Genomic DNA, 18,223 nt, shown 5'->3' with positions numbered 1-18,223 from the left:
CTCCCTTTCAGAGCCGAATTCAGGCAAAGATTCTGCCCTGATTCATCCCTGAAATGGAGAACAGGGACAGATAGCGTTGCCAGTTTAGGTGTGAACCGAGTGCTTTTGTTTTCAATGGTGGGTCTACCTACATTATACTGGGTAAAGTCTATCAGTCATACATCTATATTCTCCCTATAATGGTCTTCCTATTTTCTCAATGTCAATTGTGTGGATTACTCTACTGTATAGCGTTAGCGCACTTGGTTACTTTATCTACCTTGCATGATGTAACTACTGAATGAGGAGATTTGTCATGTAACCATTTTTTGTAAGGAATATTCTTCATTTCCTGGCTGTAATGTACCTTGAATCTGTTTTTATATCATTGAGAAAATCTTAATAAAAACATTATTGTTAAAAAAAAATTATACTATAGACAAACTTCAAGTAACCACTGGTCATCAACACATAGAGAAACAACACTGATCTATAATTCATTTCACCTTACCTTTCCATGACTCCATTGTACAAGAACTGGCCTTTGAAGAATAGAAATATTATCTTCTCCTAGAAGTTTTGCAGCATTTGTTCCAGTAAAAATGTTCTGATCTTGTGGGCGTTCGTTGATATTTTCAACTTTAATATTTTTCATCTGCAAACAAATAATATCTATTGGTAGAGTACAACCAGCAGGATCCTCCTTTTTAAAGAGAAGCACTTGCTTTCAATATTTATTTGAATAATAGCAAATAGCACTGGAAAACATATTAAAACCCTTTGGCCATTATGTTAATTGTCTTCTCCCATATATAATACATACGAAACAAACAAAAGATATATGATTCATAAGATAGATCATACATAAGATACATAGATAATGTAGAAGTTATGCAAAAAAACATATCACTTTCAATCTAAATACTGATCTGTAAAATATTTTAAATGGATAAAAAAGAGAATTTTTTTTCATACAATGCACCATTGCACAACACGTTCAACCATGATAAACATACCCCAATTCTGATGAGCTGGTCATCTTTGTTGGATGGGTTTCTCCAAATTAGGCTGACTTCTACTTCTGAGGAAATCTTGTATCCCACACTGTCCTGCAGTGACCCTCGTGGCCTATCAATTAATACTTCTGTGGCATAATTATATCTATACACCTTGTCGTTGTTAAGCCTTGGTCCCGCTGTATGTACTGTACAAAAAGGAGAAACATAAAAAGTATATTCAAATATTAGATATGTGTCAAATAAGCTGTAAAAGTAAACAGTTCTGTGTACAGTCCGGAAAAGGTGGACCCCTTAATTACAGGGGGTCAGACAGGCCTGGGTAAATGTATGGTGAGCAGCTGCACTGGATCTCATCTGCGATGGTCGGTCATCAGTTGTCCTGGGATGGGTCCGTAACCTGCAATTCTCCACAGCTGTTATATATAATGATTCCACCTTTATCATTTACTTCCTCACATATTTATCTTCTCAGGCCAAACTGTTTTAATATCAATTGGGACAGAATTTTAATGCATAGTTATTGATTAAGCCTGGTTTCACACTTGTGCGGTGCGAATTGAAGCTCAGGTTTCACTGGGGAGATAACAATCTCCTGTTCAACAGATTCATTGCGTTTTTGCTCAGGATTAGAGAGCAGGGAGAGGGGGAGGGAGGGGGGGGGGGGAGAGGGGGAGGTGTAGTGAGGAGAAAGAGAAAATCCTTGTTCAGAACGCAATGCATCTGATTCGCAGATGCATTGCTGTATATTTGTATGCCATTATCATGACCTCAAAATACATATTCCTACTGGTAACGTGGATGAAGATATCACATATGCTTGCTTCATTTACTGTTTGTACCCATGGTAGGGCCAAGAAACTATAGTGTGCATTCTGCTTTTTTTTAATCCTACCTAAACACACTGACATCAACACTCACGCTGACACTAGCCTAGATCAGGCCCTGATCTAACTATTTACTATTTTATCTTTTTTTCATCAGACTTTTTTTATGTTTACACAGGCTTCACCTCTAGCTGGGAGGAAAATATACAATAGTATCCTTTTCTCCTCAAAGAGGAGAAACACTAGAGTTTGGGTTCTAAAATTAGTGATCACTTTGGCTACCACAGTGATCACATGATTGGGAAATGGTCTTACTGGCTCCAAGTCATTACTCTGAGAAATTGTGCAGCGCTAAAGAAAGAAGCGCACGTCCTTGATGTGGACTTATATATATATGTGTTATGCTGATATCAGGGGTACTGTAGTTCAATGGCACATATGAAGAACCCAGGTTGAGAAAGGCTGCTTTATTTCCCCTACTGTCAATTATAACTTCTTTCTTCTACTACTGTCTTGTTAAGTGGTAGCTGCAATTGTAAATGGGTAAAGTCCACTTTTCAACCCTGGGAAACAAATTAAATCAATGGCTGTAAAAGCTAAACAACAAAATTAGGAAATCCAAATCCAGAAACTGATTTCCAAAGACTATGTATATTTTTATAACTGCATAAAATATGGAATAAGTTGCCAATCTGGTTATTACACCTCATAATGTTCATTTTCTAACACATTTTATATTAACACATGTCACATGACTTTTGATAGGATAAATCAGCACACCTGCCCAAAGCAATTTAATAAAAATTAGTATAAGCCAGCCTCAATGTTTGCAATGTTCAATATTTGTAACATTTTGTGTTTGTACATTTTTCACAAAGATTCGGAATAATCAAAAAATAATAATGAGAGTAGACAAACTGTTCTAACAGCTTAAAAGTGGACAACTTGTGACAGAATATTTACTGTAGTAGACTAGTCACATAAGTGTGAGCAATCTATAATTAAATCATGTCACTGTATACTGAAGAACTTTGCAATGCATACACAAGCAAGTGTCAGGGGCTGACTCAGTGACATGCTTGGCATGCATATCTGTCACCTACCCAACTTGTTCCTATGTTGTATAGTCAAGATTTTATATTAGGCATGTTGACACTGGAACTTTTCTAAGTAATAAATTATTTATGTTTACCTTAGAGTTTTCCGTTTCATATTTTTTTTACTCCAGTTGTTGGACTTATTTAGTTACTCAGTGCTCACAGAATTTAAGAGTTAGCAAGTGACATTTTTTATGTTCATCTCATTAAAATCATTCCATGTATATTTTTTGGAGGCCCTGTGTGGGCTCCAAGTTGTTTTAGTCCAACATAGCATAGGGAAAAGGACTAACCCCTGTCCCTACGTGACAGCGCCGGGCCATTCACCAAGAACATGAGAGGAATAGGATATCCTGCATACCTGGAAGTACCAGGTTTTTTCTTTAGCGCCCAGTGGCTGAATGAAGCAGTGGAGGAGCTAAGAAAAGTAAGGTAAATATGTGCTGGTGGGGAGGGGGACATTCAGGGCCCATTTGGACCTATGCATTGCAGTAATGCATATTAAAAGGCAAAGGCATTTTTTTGTGGTACAATTAATATAGCGGGCAATGCGCCTGTGTTACAGTACCCCACAACACATGGCAAGGTGTTACAAAAATGGTTATGTCCATCTATGGACTGGTGCTGTGCACCGGCAGACTAATAAAAATAAATGAACCTTTAATTGAAATATACATTCAGGGCCCATTTGGACCTATGCATTGCAGTAATGCATATTAAAAGGCAAAGGCATTTTTTTGTGGTACAATTAATATAGCGGGCAATGCACCTGTGTTACAGTACCCCACAACACATGGCAAGGTGTTACAAAAATGGTTATGTCCGTCTATGGACTGGTGCTGTGCACCGGCAGACTAATAAAAATAAATGAACCTTTAATTGAAATATAATGTGGGAATGAGCAAATGATTTTACATTTTGACCATAGATACACTTTAAAGTGGTTCTAAAGGCAGAAGGTTTTTTATACATTAATGCATTCTATGCATTAAGGTAAAAAACCTTATGCAAGCAGCTTTACCCCCCAGACCCCTCCTTATACTTACTTGAGCCTGCTCTCGATCCAGCTCTCTTTCCTCACTGGCTCAGAGACAGCAGTGGGAGCCATTGGCGATCATGCATGCGTGCCCCTATAGCAAGCAGCACTCGGTGGTGGGGAGGAGCCAGGAGCATCGGCAGGAGACCTCAGAAGAAAAGGATTGGAGGCTACTCACAGTGGGGGGTAGGAGCCAGGAGCATCAGCAGGGGAACCCAGAAGAGAAGGATCGGGGCTGCTACGTGTAAAACCATTGCATAGAGCAGATAATTTTGATATGTTTATTATTTTAGTTAAAAAAACATTTTTTTTAAATATACTGTAGCTGTATTTTTCTTGTTATTACCATAACCTACCACCAAAGATCAAACCAAAATAAATTCTGCTCCTGACAATTGCAGCAATACCACTTATGTGTATGTTATTTGTTGTTTGTACATGTAATAAGGCCTACAAACAATAGTGCGCATTTTCCTTTTTTTTTTAATCCCACCTAAAACATACTGACACTGACACTAACTGACGCTAATTTAAAGATTTTTTTTTTAATCCTACCTAAAATATACTGACCCTGACCTTTGACCCTGATCTTGACTTTTGACCCTTACCTTGACCCTAACACTAACCCTGACCTAGATTAAACCTTGATATACAGTAGCTATTATTTCTTTATTTTTTTTTTTATTGTTTTTTTTACACACACTTGTTTGTTTAAAATGTCTACCCTGGCAAGTAGAGACAGTTACACTGTATCTCTCTCTGCATTCAGAGGAGAAAAAAATACAGGGGCAGGCTGCACAGTGATTGATTACTGAGATAGGCAATCTGAGGCTGCCAGAGTGATCAGATTATCGGGAACCGGGATTCCCAGTACCTGACTGTTAGTAAGAGACCTCAGGCTCTTTGTGGGAGCCTGGTCTCTGTGCTGGGAGCGTGCTATGCAGTGCGCTCCCAGCACAAACACGCATATATGTGGCCTTGGGCCCTTTTCACATTTGTCCTGAAAGGTGTGCAGATTTTCTGCGTGAATTTGATGCGACTTGAAGCCATGCCTGTGTAATCTTGAGGGCTATGGACCTCAAGTCGCATCAAAGTCAGACCAAAGTAGTGCAGGGACTATTTTGAAGTCGCTGCGACTTGAAGTCACACAGATAAAACAGTACCCATTGTAAATCATGGGTACGCTTGTCCTGCGACTTTGCAGTCCCGAGTCGCAGGACAAGTCGCACAAGTATGAAAGGGGTCTTACAGAAGAAGACTCACTTCAGTGAGGCTGCATATATGTGTATAGTCGTCGGCAAGGGGTTAAGTGTAAACTTTTTTTATTTTTTTAAACATAGATGTCTACAGAAAAGACAGAATGTACATAGTTGTAAGCATTTTTACAGTATATAGTGTGTTTCCTAATGCACTTGCATTGGTTAATATAACCTATAAATTATAAAAAGTTATTAAAAGTCGCAAAGAATGTTTAGGGCATGAATAAACTAGATTCAAATTTAAAGTGGTCTTAATTAAGTGTGGTTTGGGGTCGCTGGATCCAAAGTTAGTGTTGTTTCTCAGCCTAAAAATAGGCCACATGGTCCATACTTTGGATAGACAGGCCTCAAGGGTGCCTTGGGTGAATGCAGGAAGATGAAGGAGAAAGCAAATGTCCACACAAAAAGTATAGGAGCCCAAGAGAATTTATTTTATTATAGCCACCCAAAGGTAACATTTTAACACATTTCAGCGGCTATAAACTTACCCTCTTTGTCAAGTTTTCAAATATTAGAGTAAAAGTGATAGAATTATAAATATGGATTAACGGAGGATGCTTCAATTGGTTGTGTGTACTTTCATTAGCAATGCTAATTTCTTTAGTCACAAGTGGCTGTAAAACTGCCTTCCAACAATTAGAGATAATTTACCAAATTTTACAGATTTTACAGATTGTTAAGACTATATGACAAATGTTAGTTTATGCTGTCCTGATTTGCCTGAGGCACTTATTTTTATAGGGTTGTAGAATACACATCCCTTCTATATACTTCCAATTTTAGTCCTGATCTTTCAGTGAAGTCCATTTTGGAAAGCTACACTGGGACATCTGGAAGGCATAGATGAATGTGACCTTCATAACTGTCATTAGATTAGTGTTATGTTAAATGTTCCCGCACAGCATGGGTAATCTAAGCCAAGATAAAGGAAGTATATGCCTTATCATTCATCGAAGTCAGCGTACAAAACAACTGTAAGGGTACCCTAGACATTAGAGAAAAGTTAGATGAAACAAATGATATTGAATCACTTAATCAACTATTTGGCAAAGGTTTTTAATGAACGATCAGTTCAGGCACCGATGACTAACAGATGCCAGCCTTGTTGGATTTGTTCAGCTCCTAATTTGTCAGTCTTATATTCACATAAATACCAACAGATGTTAAATGATTTTTCTCAGTATGTGCACCTGCAGGATTGTGCAGCCCTGTCTGAAAGAACTTTATACTGTTACTCTGGAGAAATAAAAAACAATCTCCTGTCTGCCAGTATGTTGGAAGGCAACATGGTTTAATAAGTTGAAAGTTGACCCAGCAGGGTGGCGATTCATGCCCCGGGCAGGGGGTATGGGAACAAAAGCTTGGCTCCTGACCAACTGGTGTGATAAGATTGAAATCCTTGATTAACACTCTGCAAGCAAGCTTCAAGGAGAAAAGCGGCTGCCAAGATGATTGATGAAGGTGGGCTACATAAGATCAAAGGGCCACCAATCACTGAAGATGACCCAGGTCACATAGCGATGATACATGGACGAATGCTGCCCCTAGAGGATAATACAGTAGGACGGACAGAAATATAATATATTGAGAAGGACTGCCTCGTAACTACTTTGATTCATAAGAAACCTAGATGGGCTGCAAATGGGGTTGGATCTGAACGGTGTATGATTGGAGTTTAAAAGTGCACACAGAAGGGAAATTGGGCCTTTTCCGCTCTCTTGGCTCTCCTGCCTGATGGCTCTCATGCCTCATGGCCATCTCTTGCCATTTTGAGCCCAGCTAACGAGACAATATCTAGAGGACAACTTTACGTAATGTATAATTGATTATTTTGTATTTTATATTCTCTGTAATATTTTCCTTTGGTGTTTTTATGTTAGCATTTCTATTTTCTAAATAAGACATTGTTTTATTAAGCAGTGTGGTTATTTTCATAGCTAACCTTATATCATTGTACTATCAACAGTAACATTATCAGAGTTTTAATAGACTAGCTAACTATAGGAATAGACAAGTTAACATGTATATGGAATAAATAGAGGGAATCTATAGCCACCACCCGGGTATTATTTAGGTCAATATATTTATTTCACAGTACTTTCTGCATGAACATTTAAAGTGTATATATAGTTAAAAAAAATATATATATATATATATATATATATATATATATTTTTTTTATATATATACAGTATATCACAAAAGTGAGCACACCCCTCACTTTTTTGTAAATATTTTATTATATCTTTTCATGTGACAACACTGAGGAAATTACACTTTGCTACAATGTAAAGTAGTGTAAATTTGCCGTCCCCTCAAAATAACTCAACACACAGCCATTAATGTCTAAACCGCTGGCAACAAAAGTGAGTACACCCCTAAGTAAAAATGTCCACATTGGGCCCAAAGTGTCAATATTTTGCTTGGCCACCATTATTTTCCAGCACTGCCTTAACCTTCTTGGGCATGGAGTTCACCAGAGCTTTACAGGTTGCCACTGGAGTCCTCTTCCACTCCTCCATGACAACATCACGGAGCTGGTGGATGTTAGAGACCTTGCGCTCCTCCACCTTCTGTTTGAGGATGCCCCACAGATGCTCAATAGGGTTTAGGTCTGGAGACATGCTTGGCCAGTCCATCACCTTTACCCTCAGCTTATTTAGCAAGGCAGTGGTCATCTCGGAGGTGTGTTTGGGGTCGTTAATGTTGGAATATGTGGTCGGTAATGTTGGAATACTGCCGTGCGGCCCAGTCTCCGAAGGGAGGGGATCATGCTCTGCTTCAGTATGTCACAGAACATGTTGGCATTCATGATTCCCTCAATGAACTGTAGCTCCCCACTGCAGGCAGCACTCATGCAAGGTTCTGCAAGGAGAGCAGGATAAACAGGTCACTTCCTGTAAAGAAAACCTAAAGTTAACCCCCTTCCTACGCACTACTTTTGATCTTCATAAACAGCTTCCTTCACAGTGAAGTCCAGTGTAGTTCTGATAACATGGATTTCCCATTGCAGCTGGGTCATTTTGAAAACCTGCTCGGTATTAGGCTTCTGTCTAGCTGCCCACATGCCAGTTCTGACAGTGGAAGGCCACTCATCTGACTGCAGATCGTTTGCCCAGCTATCTCTGCCTCATCAGGTGTGGAAGCTGCAGAGGTTATCTGGGCATGTTCAAGAACCCAGGGAGTTGTTAAGAGGAGTTAAAGGGGCCCACACCTGCACCTTAGCATGGTAAATATATGGTCACTCTGCTACAGTATCTCTAATAAAATGTATTACAATTCTATTAAATTATAATCACTCTGTCCATATGAAAATGCATAACATGCTCTAAATCCACATGTTAATTCAGACATAGCACATTTATACCAAGGCATGGCATAAAAAACACTCAAAGGCTAAGTTACTGTTTGTGACGACATTTACTATGCAATTATTTTTTTTAAAAACACTTTGCAGCTTTCAAAGTCGGTGCTTAGTTGAAATGTCATACCTGTAGGCCAACCTGTCAGCTTCTCCACATCCTGACAAACAAACTTGCATTTTAAGAGATCTGCCCCAACCTGCCCAGGTTCTGGGATACTGCAACCATAGGAGAAAGAGAACACCATGCTTGAGCTGGTTTTGAAAGAGCGCTTGTTCCTGTGGTGCTGGAGATGCACCCAACGTAAAGTGCATCCCAGATCCTAGGCAAGATGCTTAGGTTGGCCTACAGGTATTCTCCAAAATGAATGAAACTTCAGCGCTCTCTCCGGTGTTTAATATATTTTCTAGCGATGCTACTCTCCTTAAGCAGGGAAACTCCAAATCACTACAATGAAAAGGGTGCAAACGCCTAGTGTATTACCTTTAACACCAATTTAAATGTATTAAAAACACCAAAAACATACTCACAAACATGAAGAAGATCTTTGCACCCTCCTTTTTTTTGTTGTTGTGGCCTACAGGTATGGTATTTAAAATAAGTACCATTTTTGAAAGCTGCACAGTGTTTTTAAAATTACTGGGGCCTCTTGACTGCATGGTACATATTATTACAAGGGATTTTCTGTCAGTCATTTTGAATTAAAATTTAACCTCTATAAATTATTTACTGAGCACACAGATAATTTGTCTGACAGGAAAGCCAAAATTTCTGTCTGCAAACAGCTTCACAGAATATTTTGAGCAGCCTTTAGTCACACATAAGATTTCCAGATAAATGACAATGATGCATGTCAGAGATAGAGGACAAAATTTACTGCAGTGTAAAGTAAGGTAAGGTGATGTAAGGTAAGGTGAAGTCAACCTGGAACTTGATTACTAAGTGCTCAATCAGACAGGTGGCTTAAGAAGACTAGTATAAAGCGTTCAGTTGTGGCTAATCTCTGCACTTGGATGCAGCAGCACTCTGCGCTATAGCTGTATACAAACTGCACAGTTAGCTATATTGAGTTTGGGTAAGGCCAGAACCGCTCCCCCTGGATGCAACCTATGTCCAAGGCCAGTCAGAAACCCTATTTGAATGTAACCGCTGGTATGAGCAATTACATGCAAACGGCAGCAGACACCCAACTAAATAAGCCCTAAGGCTTCATGTACACGGGACGTTGTTCAACCTCGCCTGAAAGATTTAACTTGACAGCTAGAAACCGGCGTCTAAAAACGTCCGTTTAGCCGCGTTTACATGTCGCGTTTAGCCGCGTTTGCGTCCAGAAGTGTTTGAGAAAAAAAAATTAATTTTTTTTTCAAAATAGCCAAAAATGAAAAACACCTGTAAACAAGTTGCCCCGTTTAGCATTTGAAATGCCTCTAAATGCATTTTTTTGGGTTCCAAAAAAAGCCTCTAAACACAACTGCCTAGAAAGGACTATAAATAAACCAGTGTACATGTACTGATAAGATAACATAGAGGAGGGTTCAGGAGCAGTTGAAAAAATGCCCAATTGCTCCTAAACATCCGTTTACCAGCAGCAGTGTACATGAGGCCTAAGACAAACTTCAGTAAGGTGATCCTTTGTTTACTTAAAACATCCAATCTCCTGCAGAGTCCTGTATATTGAAATTGTGTTCAGGGATTAAAAAAAAAAAATTGATCTTCTTCACTTGGATGTTTCATGTCAATGTCACTGTGCACTTTAGTAAACTTTAGACCCAGATAGACTTTACCTCTCTTCGCCTCATCTCACATTTTGAGAAATCAAACCCAAGTTTACTTCACCTGACCTCACACATGATAGTAAATCAGGCTCAGGGTCTTTCTAAATATATAACAAGTGAAAGGATCAGCACATTTTTTCATTCTCTGACATCTAGAGATGATTATTAATGCTGTAAAATAAATATAAATAGATAAAAAAAAAAAAGAGTATAAAAAAAAAAAAAAACCTGAAGACGTGAATGTACACTTTACAATTTTGTAAGCAAAAGGAACCTTGCAGTTTAAAGTGTATGTAAAGATAGTAAGTATGGGCTAGACATTGTGAAGTTTTTTTGTTGTGTCCCTGCTCAGAAGATTCTATTTGTCCCGATAAACTTTGTCATTGGCGAAGAAAGGGAAGGGAAATCTAAAATTAATCTTGTCCATATTCAAAGCAAGAGGTGATGGTAGGTCTAACAGGTACAGATGATCTGGTGACAACTATGTGGCGAATTCCCCTCACTTTGGTGAGATTTCTTCTTACTGTTTGTTGTGTCTCAAGCACAGGACTAGAATGAAAATCTCCCCAGCAGGAAACAGACCGAAAAAATAAACTGTTAGGGGTTTTAACTCTTCCCTATTCTATTTACAATTAAAAAAAAGGTTACTATGGTAGGATCTGCTTGTCGCTAGAGATGAGCAAACTGGCCTGGGTTCTGTTTGCCAATATGGGATGGTGGTGCGATGTTGGTCTATTGAGTGAGGTGGACCCACATCCCAACATTCAGGGAGAAATGGAAATTTGATCCTCTTACGGGACTTTAAAGGGGACACCTACTCATGAGTAATAGAGTATAATAAAGAGTGTAGTAGATGTAGGTATGATTGCAAAAGTTTAGGTGTTGATTGGGGTAAGGATTCGGGTACATTAGGGGTACAATAGATGAGGCATAAGGTACAGGATACAAGTTACAAACATGGAAACATGGCAATACAACATGCAGAAGATCCACAATCATGGGACTCCAGGTGTGTATGGAGCACACACCCAGAGGGTTCTGTTTGCGGGAGGACTTGTGAACCCAGCCTGAAATTTGCAAACCTATAACAAGAAAAAATACAACAACGTGAGTCCCCCCTCCCAAATTTCATACTAGATCCTTATTCTTGATAAGGTCTGGTATGAATTTATAAGGGGACCCAAGGAAACAAAAAGAACATAGAATCCGTCTGAAATCCTTACCAGACCCTTTTTCAGCCATGCAATCAGTGAAAGGGAAGAGCAGCAAGCATATGCTCCCCCCCCCCCCCGCCTTCCAGATCCATAGCAGACCATTTTCGCTCAACATGGGGAGAATATCCCCTAGCAAGGTACTATATTCTCATGTTGATTGGCCCAAGGGTTTCATCTCCACATCCCTCATTTCGTGGATGTGGGGGTCTGCAGCCGAGAGGGAAAATGGGTATAGTTGGGGACTTATCAGAATCTGGAAGCTCCCTTTAGAATAAGGTGGCCGCCAGATATTTACCCGCCCCCACATGAATTAAGTAAGGAGTAAGTTAAATAAATATACCATGACATAATCCACTTACAGCTACAGACATTTTTTATGGCAAAAAGCTTTAAGCCATATGAATAAAGCCTGATTATTTTAAATAAAAAATACTGAGTGATCCTGCCAGAAACTCGGTGAGCTCCTTTGTGTTGTAGACTGACAACACTGCAACTGATGCAATGAAATCTTGAATAGTGTGTCAGCCCTGCCTAAGTTCTCCCCTGCTGGCCTGCAGAAATTTGCCTATGTCCAGTCCTATCTGTCCCTCTCCAACAATGCTGCTGCCTTGATCCCATAAAGCCAGCCCACAGACTGTGTGTATGGAAGGAGATTTTGTGACATGTAGTCCTGGGGCAGTAGGAACTGACCAAAAGCACCCTGCTGATCAGTTGTCTCAGCCCAAATTTTAGAGAGAGAGAGAAAATTAATGTTGGGACATGCTCTAGAAGGGGGAGAGCTAGGTATAGGGGTAACCTGAGATCATGTTTATACAAATCCTGAACCTGAATAAAACTCTAATGCCCTGTACACACGGTCGGATTTTCCGATAGAAAAAGTGCGATCGGATTGTGTTGTCGGAAATTCCGATCGTGTGTGGGCTCCATCTGACTTTTTCCGTCGGAATTTCCGACACACACAGTTTGAGAGCAGGATATAAAATTTTCCGACAACAAAATCCGATTGTTTAAATTCCGATCGTGTGTACACAAATCCGACGCACAAAGTACCATGCATGCTCAGAATAAATTAAGAGACGAAAGCTACTGGCTATTGCCCCGTTTATAGTCTCGACGTACGTGTTTTACGTCACCGCGTTCAGAACGATCGGATTTTCCGACAACTTTGTACGACCGTGTGTATGCAAGACAAGTTTGGCCCAAAATCTGTCTGAAAAAATCTGATGGATTTTGTTGTCGGAATGTCCGATCAATGTCTGATCGTGTGTACAGGGCATAAGGCTACATTCACACGGGATGTGTATCATAAACAAATAACCCTCAACCCCTTTTTTTTCTTAATAATAAAGTACTGTTTTCACCTTGTTTCATCTGTTTCAAGCTCTGTCTCGGTTTTAATGATGTCCTACAGCTTCTTTCAGCTACTTCCTGTCTACATGCACTTGGTCCAGGCAATAGTTGAACATCATTGCTCTGGACTGGTATACTGAAAATAGTGAACTAAGCCCATACAATGTGTGTTGGTGTGTAGTCTCCACCAGCGGTGCATGTGACAAAGCGACAAGGCGACTCTATAATGGGAAGTGCCTGCACAATGCCCTTACTGGCAAGATTACCAGGTATTATTTTAATAAAAGATGCTGATGTAGAATTATTGATAAGAACTTTTAAAATGATAACACATTAAAGCTTATAGGAGAATTTAATGATTGTATTTAACTACAGTAAGTTAAAGCAGTTGTAATGGTAAAATGTTTTTTTTACCTTAATGCATTTCTTGCATTAAGGTAAAAAATGTTCTACTACTTTCTGTGAATCCTGTATCAATCCAGCTCTGTGCCCAGCTGCATCTATTCTCTTCCTTCTCCCCATTCTCACAAGCTTGGACATTGGTTGCTGCTGCTATCAGTCAAATCCCGTAAGGCGAGAGCAGGGGGTGGGGCGGGGATGCACACAGGCCAGCTCGGGAGGGAACTTGCAGGATAGCGGCTTCCTATGATGGTGCACCAACAGGAGGAGCCTACAGTGCTAGCAAGGGACACTAAAAGAGGAGATTCAGGGATATTCTGTGCAATACCACTGCACAGAGCAGGTAAGTATAACATGTTTGTTATTTTACAAAAAAATGTAAACGTTACAACTGCTTTAAACAGTTGGAACAGTGAAAATTTGTTCTATAATGTATATATCCAGCATTAGGCCAGCTGCAAATGATCAGAATAAGATCTTTACATAATCGCTACCAAATCCCTAGACCTACTTCATCTTGAATGAGGCAACATGACCTGTGTATGAATGGACTACAGACTTCATTTATCTAGTTTTTTTTTTTTTATTCTGGAATGACATTATCAGTGGATTTGTACAAGCACCAGCTAACCTGCACTTATCTAAGCTTTGGAATTTAATGATTTGTTCAGCCAAAAGCTGACAATTCAATGGCCATTGGTGCCATAGTTATCTCATCAGAAGCACTAACTTGCAAAATAAGGTAGTTTAATCAACAAGTTAGAGCAATAAAATACTACGAAAGATAACTTGATTGGAAGTTATCTAGAAACAACTTTGCATTCTTAATGCTTTGTTAAAAATGCCAAAAGTTATGAGTCCAGTCAATATAGTTTCCATTTACACATTCACCTTTAAAATCAGAAGATACTATGTGGCATAGCAAGAAAAGCTTATCGTACTTAGGGCCCATTCAGAATTTTCTTGTGTGCCTTATCACGTGGTGTGTTAAGAAAGCCCAATTATTTTAAATAGGCTGCCATGCAACTCATATTTTACTGGATAAGTTGCATATATAACGTGACTTTCTGTGATCTACCACAAAGCAGTAGTGTGCGTGGGCCTTACAAATCAGTACACGAAAAATAATACTGTGCATGTGAAGAAATAGTTTAAAAAATTAGCGTGAAACAAAAAGCAGCACCACAAATGTGAGATATTTTCACAACATAGCAAAGGGACAAAAAAAGTGTTGCGCTGAAAATAAGTGATAGATAAAAAAAAACAATGATAAAAAATATTATATTATAAACAGTCCAAAGATGTCAGTCTCTTGGATGGACCATAATAATCAAAATATCAAACTTTGTGATTCAACTGTAAATAAGAATGGATCCAAATCCCTCCACCAGGTGAGTATGCCACCACCACGATAAATTGGCCTCTTACCAGAGAGCCTGGACCCTTTATTATGAGGGGTCAAACAGGCTTGATGTAATAATCCCAGTAGAGATCACCAACAGGGGATGTGTGAAGGAACCACGTCAGGAAAATTTCCAAAGTATCCAAAGTAACCACACAGCAACCATGTAGACAGATCCAAACAAAAACATAAATGCTAGATAGTGTAAAACCTCTTATGTCGCGTACACACGACTGGACTTTCCAGCAGAAAAGGTCAGACGGAACGAATCCGTCGGACATTCCGATCGTGTGTGGGCTTCATCGAACCTTTTCTGTCAAAAAATCTGACGGACCTTAGAGATAGAACATGTTTCAAATATTTTCGACGCACTCTATTCCTATCGAAAAAAGTTTGTCTGTATGCTAGTCCGAGGGACCGAAAACGACGCAAGGGCAGCTATTGGCTACTGGCTATTGAACTTCCTTTTCTAGTCCGGTCGTACGTCATCACGTTCGAAACGATCGGACTTTGGTGGGATCGTATGTAGGCAAGTCAATTTCGTCGGAACTCCGTTGAAAAGTCCTTCGGAGTTCAGTCCGACAAGAAGTCCGCGTGTGTGTAGGCGGCATTAGGGATTGCATTTATTAAAAAAGTATCGCACTTACAAGTATCCAAGTTAAAACCAGCATAGCACAATGTAAGAAAGGCGGCCGCCACAGGACAGCCAGACATGTAAAGCAATGCGGGATAGCAGGAACAAGCAACTCAGCCCAGTTGCTGAGTTGCTTATTCCTGCTATCGTGCATTCCTGGTTTTAAAGGTTTAAGCAGTATTTTCATACCTAGTAGATGCAGGGTGCAATATTTTATCAGGTGATAGAGAAAAACTTCACAAGTGTTCTGTTTAACTTCAGAATAATACAAGAATATAGTAGAAGGATCAAAAAAATTGCGGCATTAGCAATTTAGACCCCGTACTTATTTTAATGACTTTATATATACTGATGCTATTGATACATTTTGTTCAGCAGATCCGTGCTATATGATTTGTCACAAGAACTGTATCAGTATCTAGATTTACCAATTCAGTGAAGCCAAGTTTTGCCCAAATTTTTCACCAAAGCACCCTATCAGCAAGTAGGTAGTGAGGATGCAGGTATTTTATCAACATATTTTTTCCAGGTGCTTAGGAGATGTTCTGTCAGTCTACATTTTGTTCCTGAGTATTTTAAATAGAGTAGGACAAAATAAAAAAATATACTTTATAAAAAAAAGTTGGCTTGCGAAATGTCTACGAATGTATTACTCAAGTCATAAAATTGCATTGGCTATGTTATTCGAAGGCTTTTAAACATACAATGACATCAGCGGGGGAGAAATATTGAGAAATATAATATCCACAAATATTGACACACCGACTGCTAAAAAGATGAAGAACACCACAGTACTGGTAAGTGGATTTTTTTATGTGTGAAGCGACGAGAGGTAATGTAATGTTTGCCAAACATAACTCTCTGTAATAATCATTGTTATATATGTTATTTGTATATTCCACCTCATCACAAACGTGTTAAATTTGGGGTTTAATCATTTTGTAGCAGTTGAGCCTTTTCCATGGCCTTCACATAAAATTTACAAGTTAGTATTATTTCTGGTTTAATACATTATCCCTTTCTATTGAATAAAGACAGGTTTACATGACAGTATTATGCTCTAAAGGTATGTAAAGGAATAGAGCCGGTCACCAAATTAGTATGAGTTGAGACCAACACTTTTTATTACAGACTCACTTACATATAAACATCTTATCCTGTGTACTGCTCATGTGGCTGGTGCAATCGTGCAAGGACAGCTTCAGGAGTCTGGATTGACTGGATGACAGCTGTAGGGAACGGGCAGGGACTCGCTGCAAGATGGAGTGTCAGCGGCATTTCTAAACCCTCAGTCATGCCACGCGTTTCCGAGGCCCCACCTTTTTTTTCAAGAGCTTGAAAATGGAGGTGGGGTCTCAGAAACACATTGCAGCTCTCCTGCTTCTCCCTGTCTCCTGTCAGTTGCGTGAGTGAGGGCTTGTGAGCCTGTCATAAAAAGTGTTGGTTTTAACTCATACTAATCTTAGACCCTACTCTATTCCTCTATTATACATGTCTATGAGGGATTCCCAGATCCTTGACAAGGAGCTGGCGGAGATAGTGTGTACCCCAACTTCCCAGCTGATCACTCATCAACATTGTGAACTTTATGAATTTTTTTATTGGTTTTTCACTGTGAAATTGAGTGCGGATTGTGCTTGTTTTTACAAGTTTGTATTTATGCCCTAAAGGTATCATATAGAAAATACATGTATTCTAATTGTGTTACAGTTCATCGTTTTTTTTTTGTAATTATATTGTCTCTATGCTAGTGACACTAGCACAGCTAAACCTTATGTTTAATTGCTCAGTTTCTCCAGAGTCATATCATTCAATGTTATATGCATCCAAAATGGCTATAGCATAGAATGGCACACGGCAGTGACATTAATCTGTCCACTGTCACCCTAAGTGCAATGAAATACAGTATACATATTGGCAAAAAGTCTTGACCAACAGTACTTTGTAATACCTTTTTAAACAATTCAAGTAAGGTAAGCCTCTAAAATAGCAGAAACTGACACCGAAGGTACAGTTAGGGCAAACACAGACAGAGCTGGTCCAGGTGAGTAATTAACTGTCCTTCTACTGGCAACCCAGGGTGAAGGTGCTAGCACAGTTCGTCTGTAGATGCAAAGGAAAGGAAAAAATTCAGAATCCAGTTAGGAGTAAACACTAACTGTAGCGTAAAACACGTTAACTTTAAGCGCTACCCCACACTGTCTGTGATGTTTTCATAGAAAATGTAATTAACCACTTAAAGACCGCTCACTGCATATATACTGCGGCAGGGCGGCTCCATTGTGCGAAACATACCTGTACATCGTTTCATGCAATAGATAGTATGGGCACACGCGCACTGCTGGAGGCGCACGCCCTCTGCACGGAGGAGGAGCCGATGCACGTGCCCGGCAGATCCGATGTCCGCCATCCACCCGCGATCGCTTAACAAAAAGGCAGAACGGGGATCTGCCTATGTAAACAAGGCAGATCCCCGTTCTGACAGGGGACAACATGGAGGTCTGCTGTTTCTAGTTATTAGGAACAGCGATCTCTGTGTTGTTCCTGTCAGCCCCCCCCCCCCCCCCACAGTAAGAAAGCACCAACAGGGAACACATTTAACACTTTGACCGCCCCTGTAGTTAACCCCTTTCCTGCCAGTGTCATTTATACAGTAATCAGTGCATTTATTTTAGCACCGATCACTGTATTGGTGTCACTGATCCCCAAAAAGTGTCACTTAGGGTCAAATTTGTCTGCCGCAATGTTGCAGTCCTGCTAAAAATCGCTGATCACCACCATTACTAGTGAGAAAAAAATTTTTTTAAAGTCCATAAATCTATCTCGTAGTATAACTTTTGTGCAAACTGATCAATATATACGCTTATTGGGAT

General features: G+C 39.6%; 1 protein-coding gene across 2 annotated transcripts in view; it reads right to left on the bottom strand.

The window, feature by feature from the left end:
• Positions 1-18,223, bottom strand: part of MTTP (microsomal triglyceride transfer protein) — a 107,670-nt gene that overhangs the window by 67,940 nt on the left and 21,507 nt on the right. For both annotated transcript variants that reach the window (XM_073601433.1, XM_073601424.1), the window contains exons 4-5: positions 996-1,183; positions 491-634 (exon numbers count right to left, since the gene is read on the bottom strand). In XM_073601433.1, coding sequence (XP_073457534.1) covers positions 491-634; positions 996-1,183 — 332 coding nt within the window. The remainder of the gene's footprint in view (positions 1-490; positions 635-995; positions 1,184-18,223) is intronic.

This window comes from Aquarana catesbeiana, linkage group LG01 (genome assembly GCF_042186555.1).
Source record: "Aquarana catesbeiana isolate 2022-GZ linkage group LG01, ASM4218655v1, whole genome shotgun sequence".
In the NCBI taxonomy this organism is placed as follows: Eukaryota; Metazoa; Chordata; class Amphibia; order Anura; family Ranidae; genus Aquarana; species Aquarana catesbeiana.
This window is presented reverse-complemented; position numbering and strand designations above follow the sequence as displayed.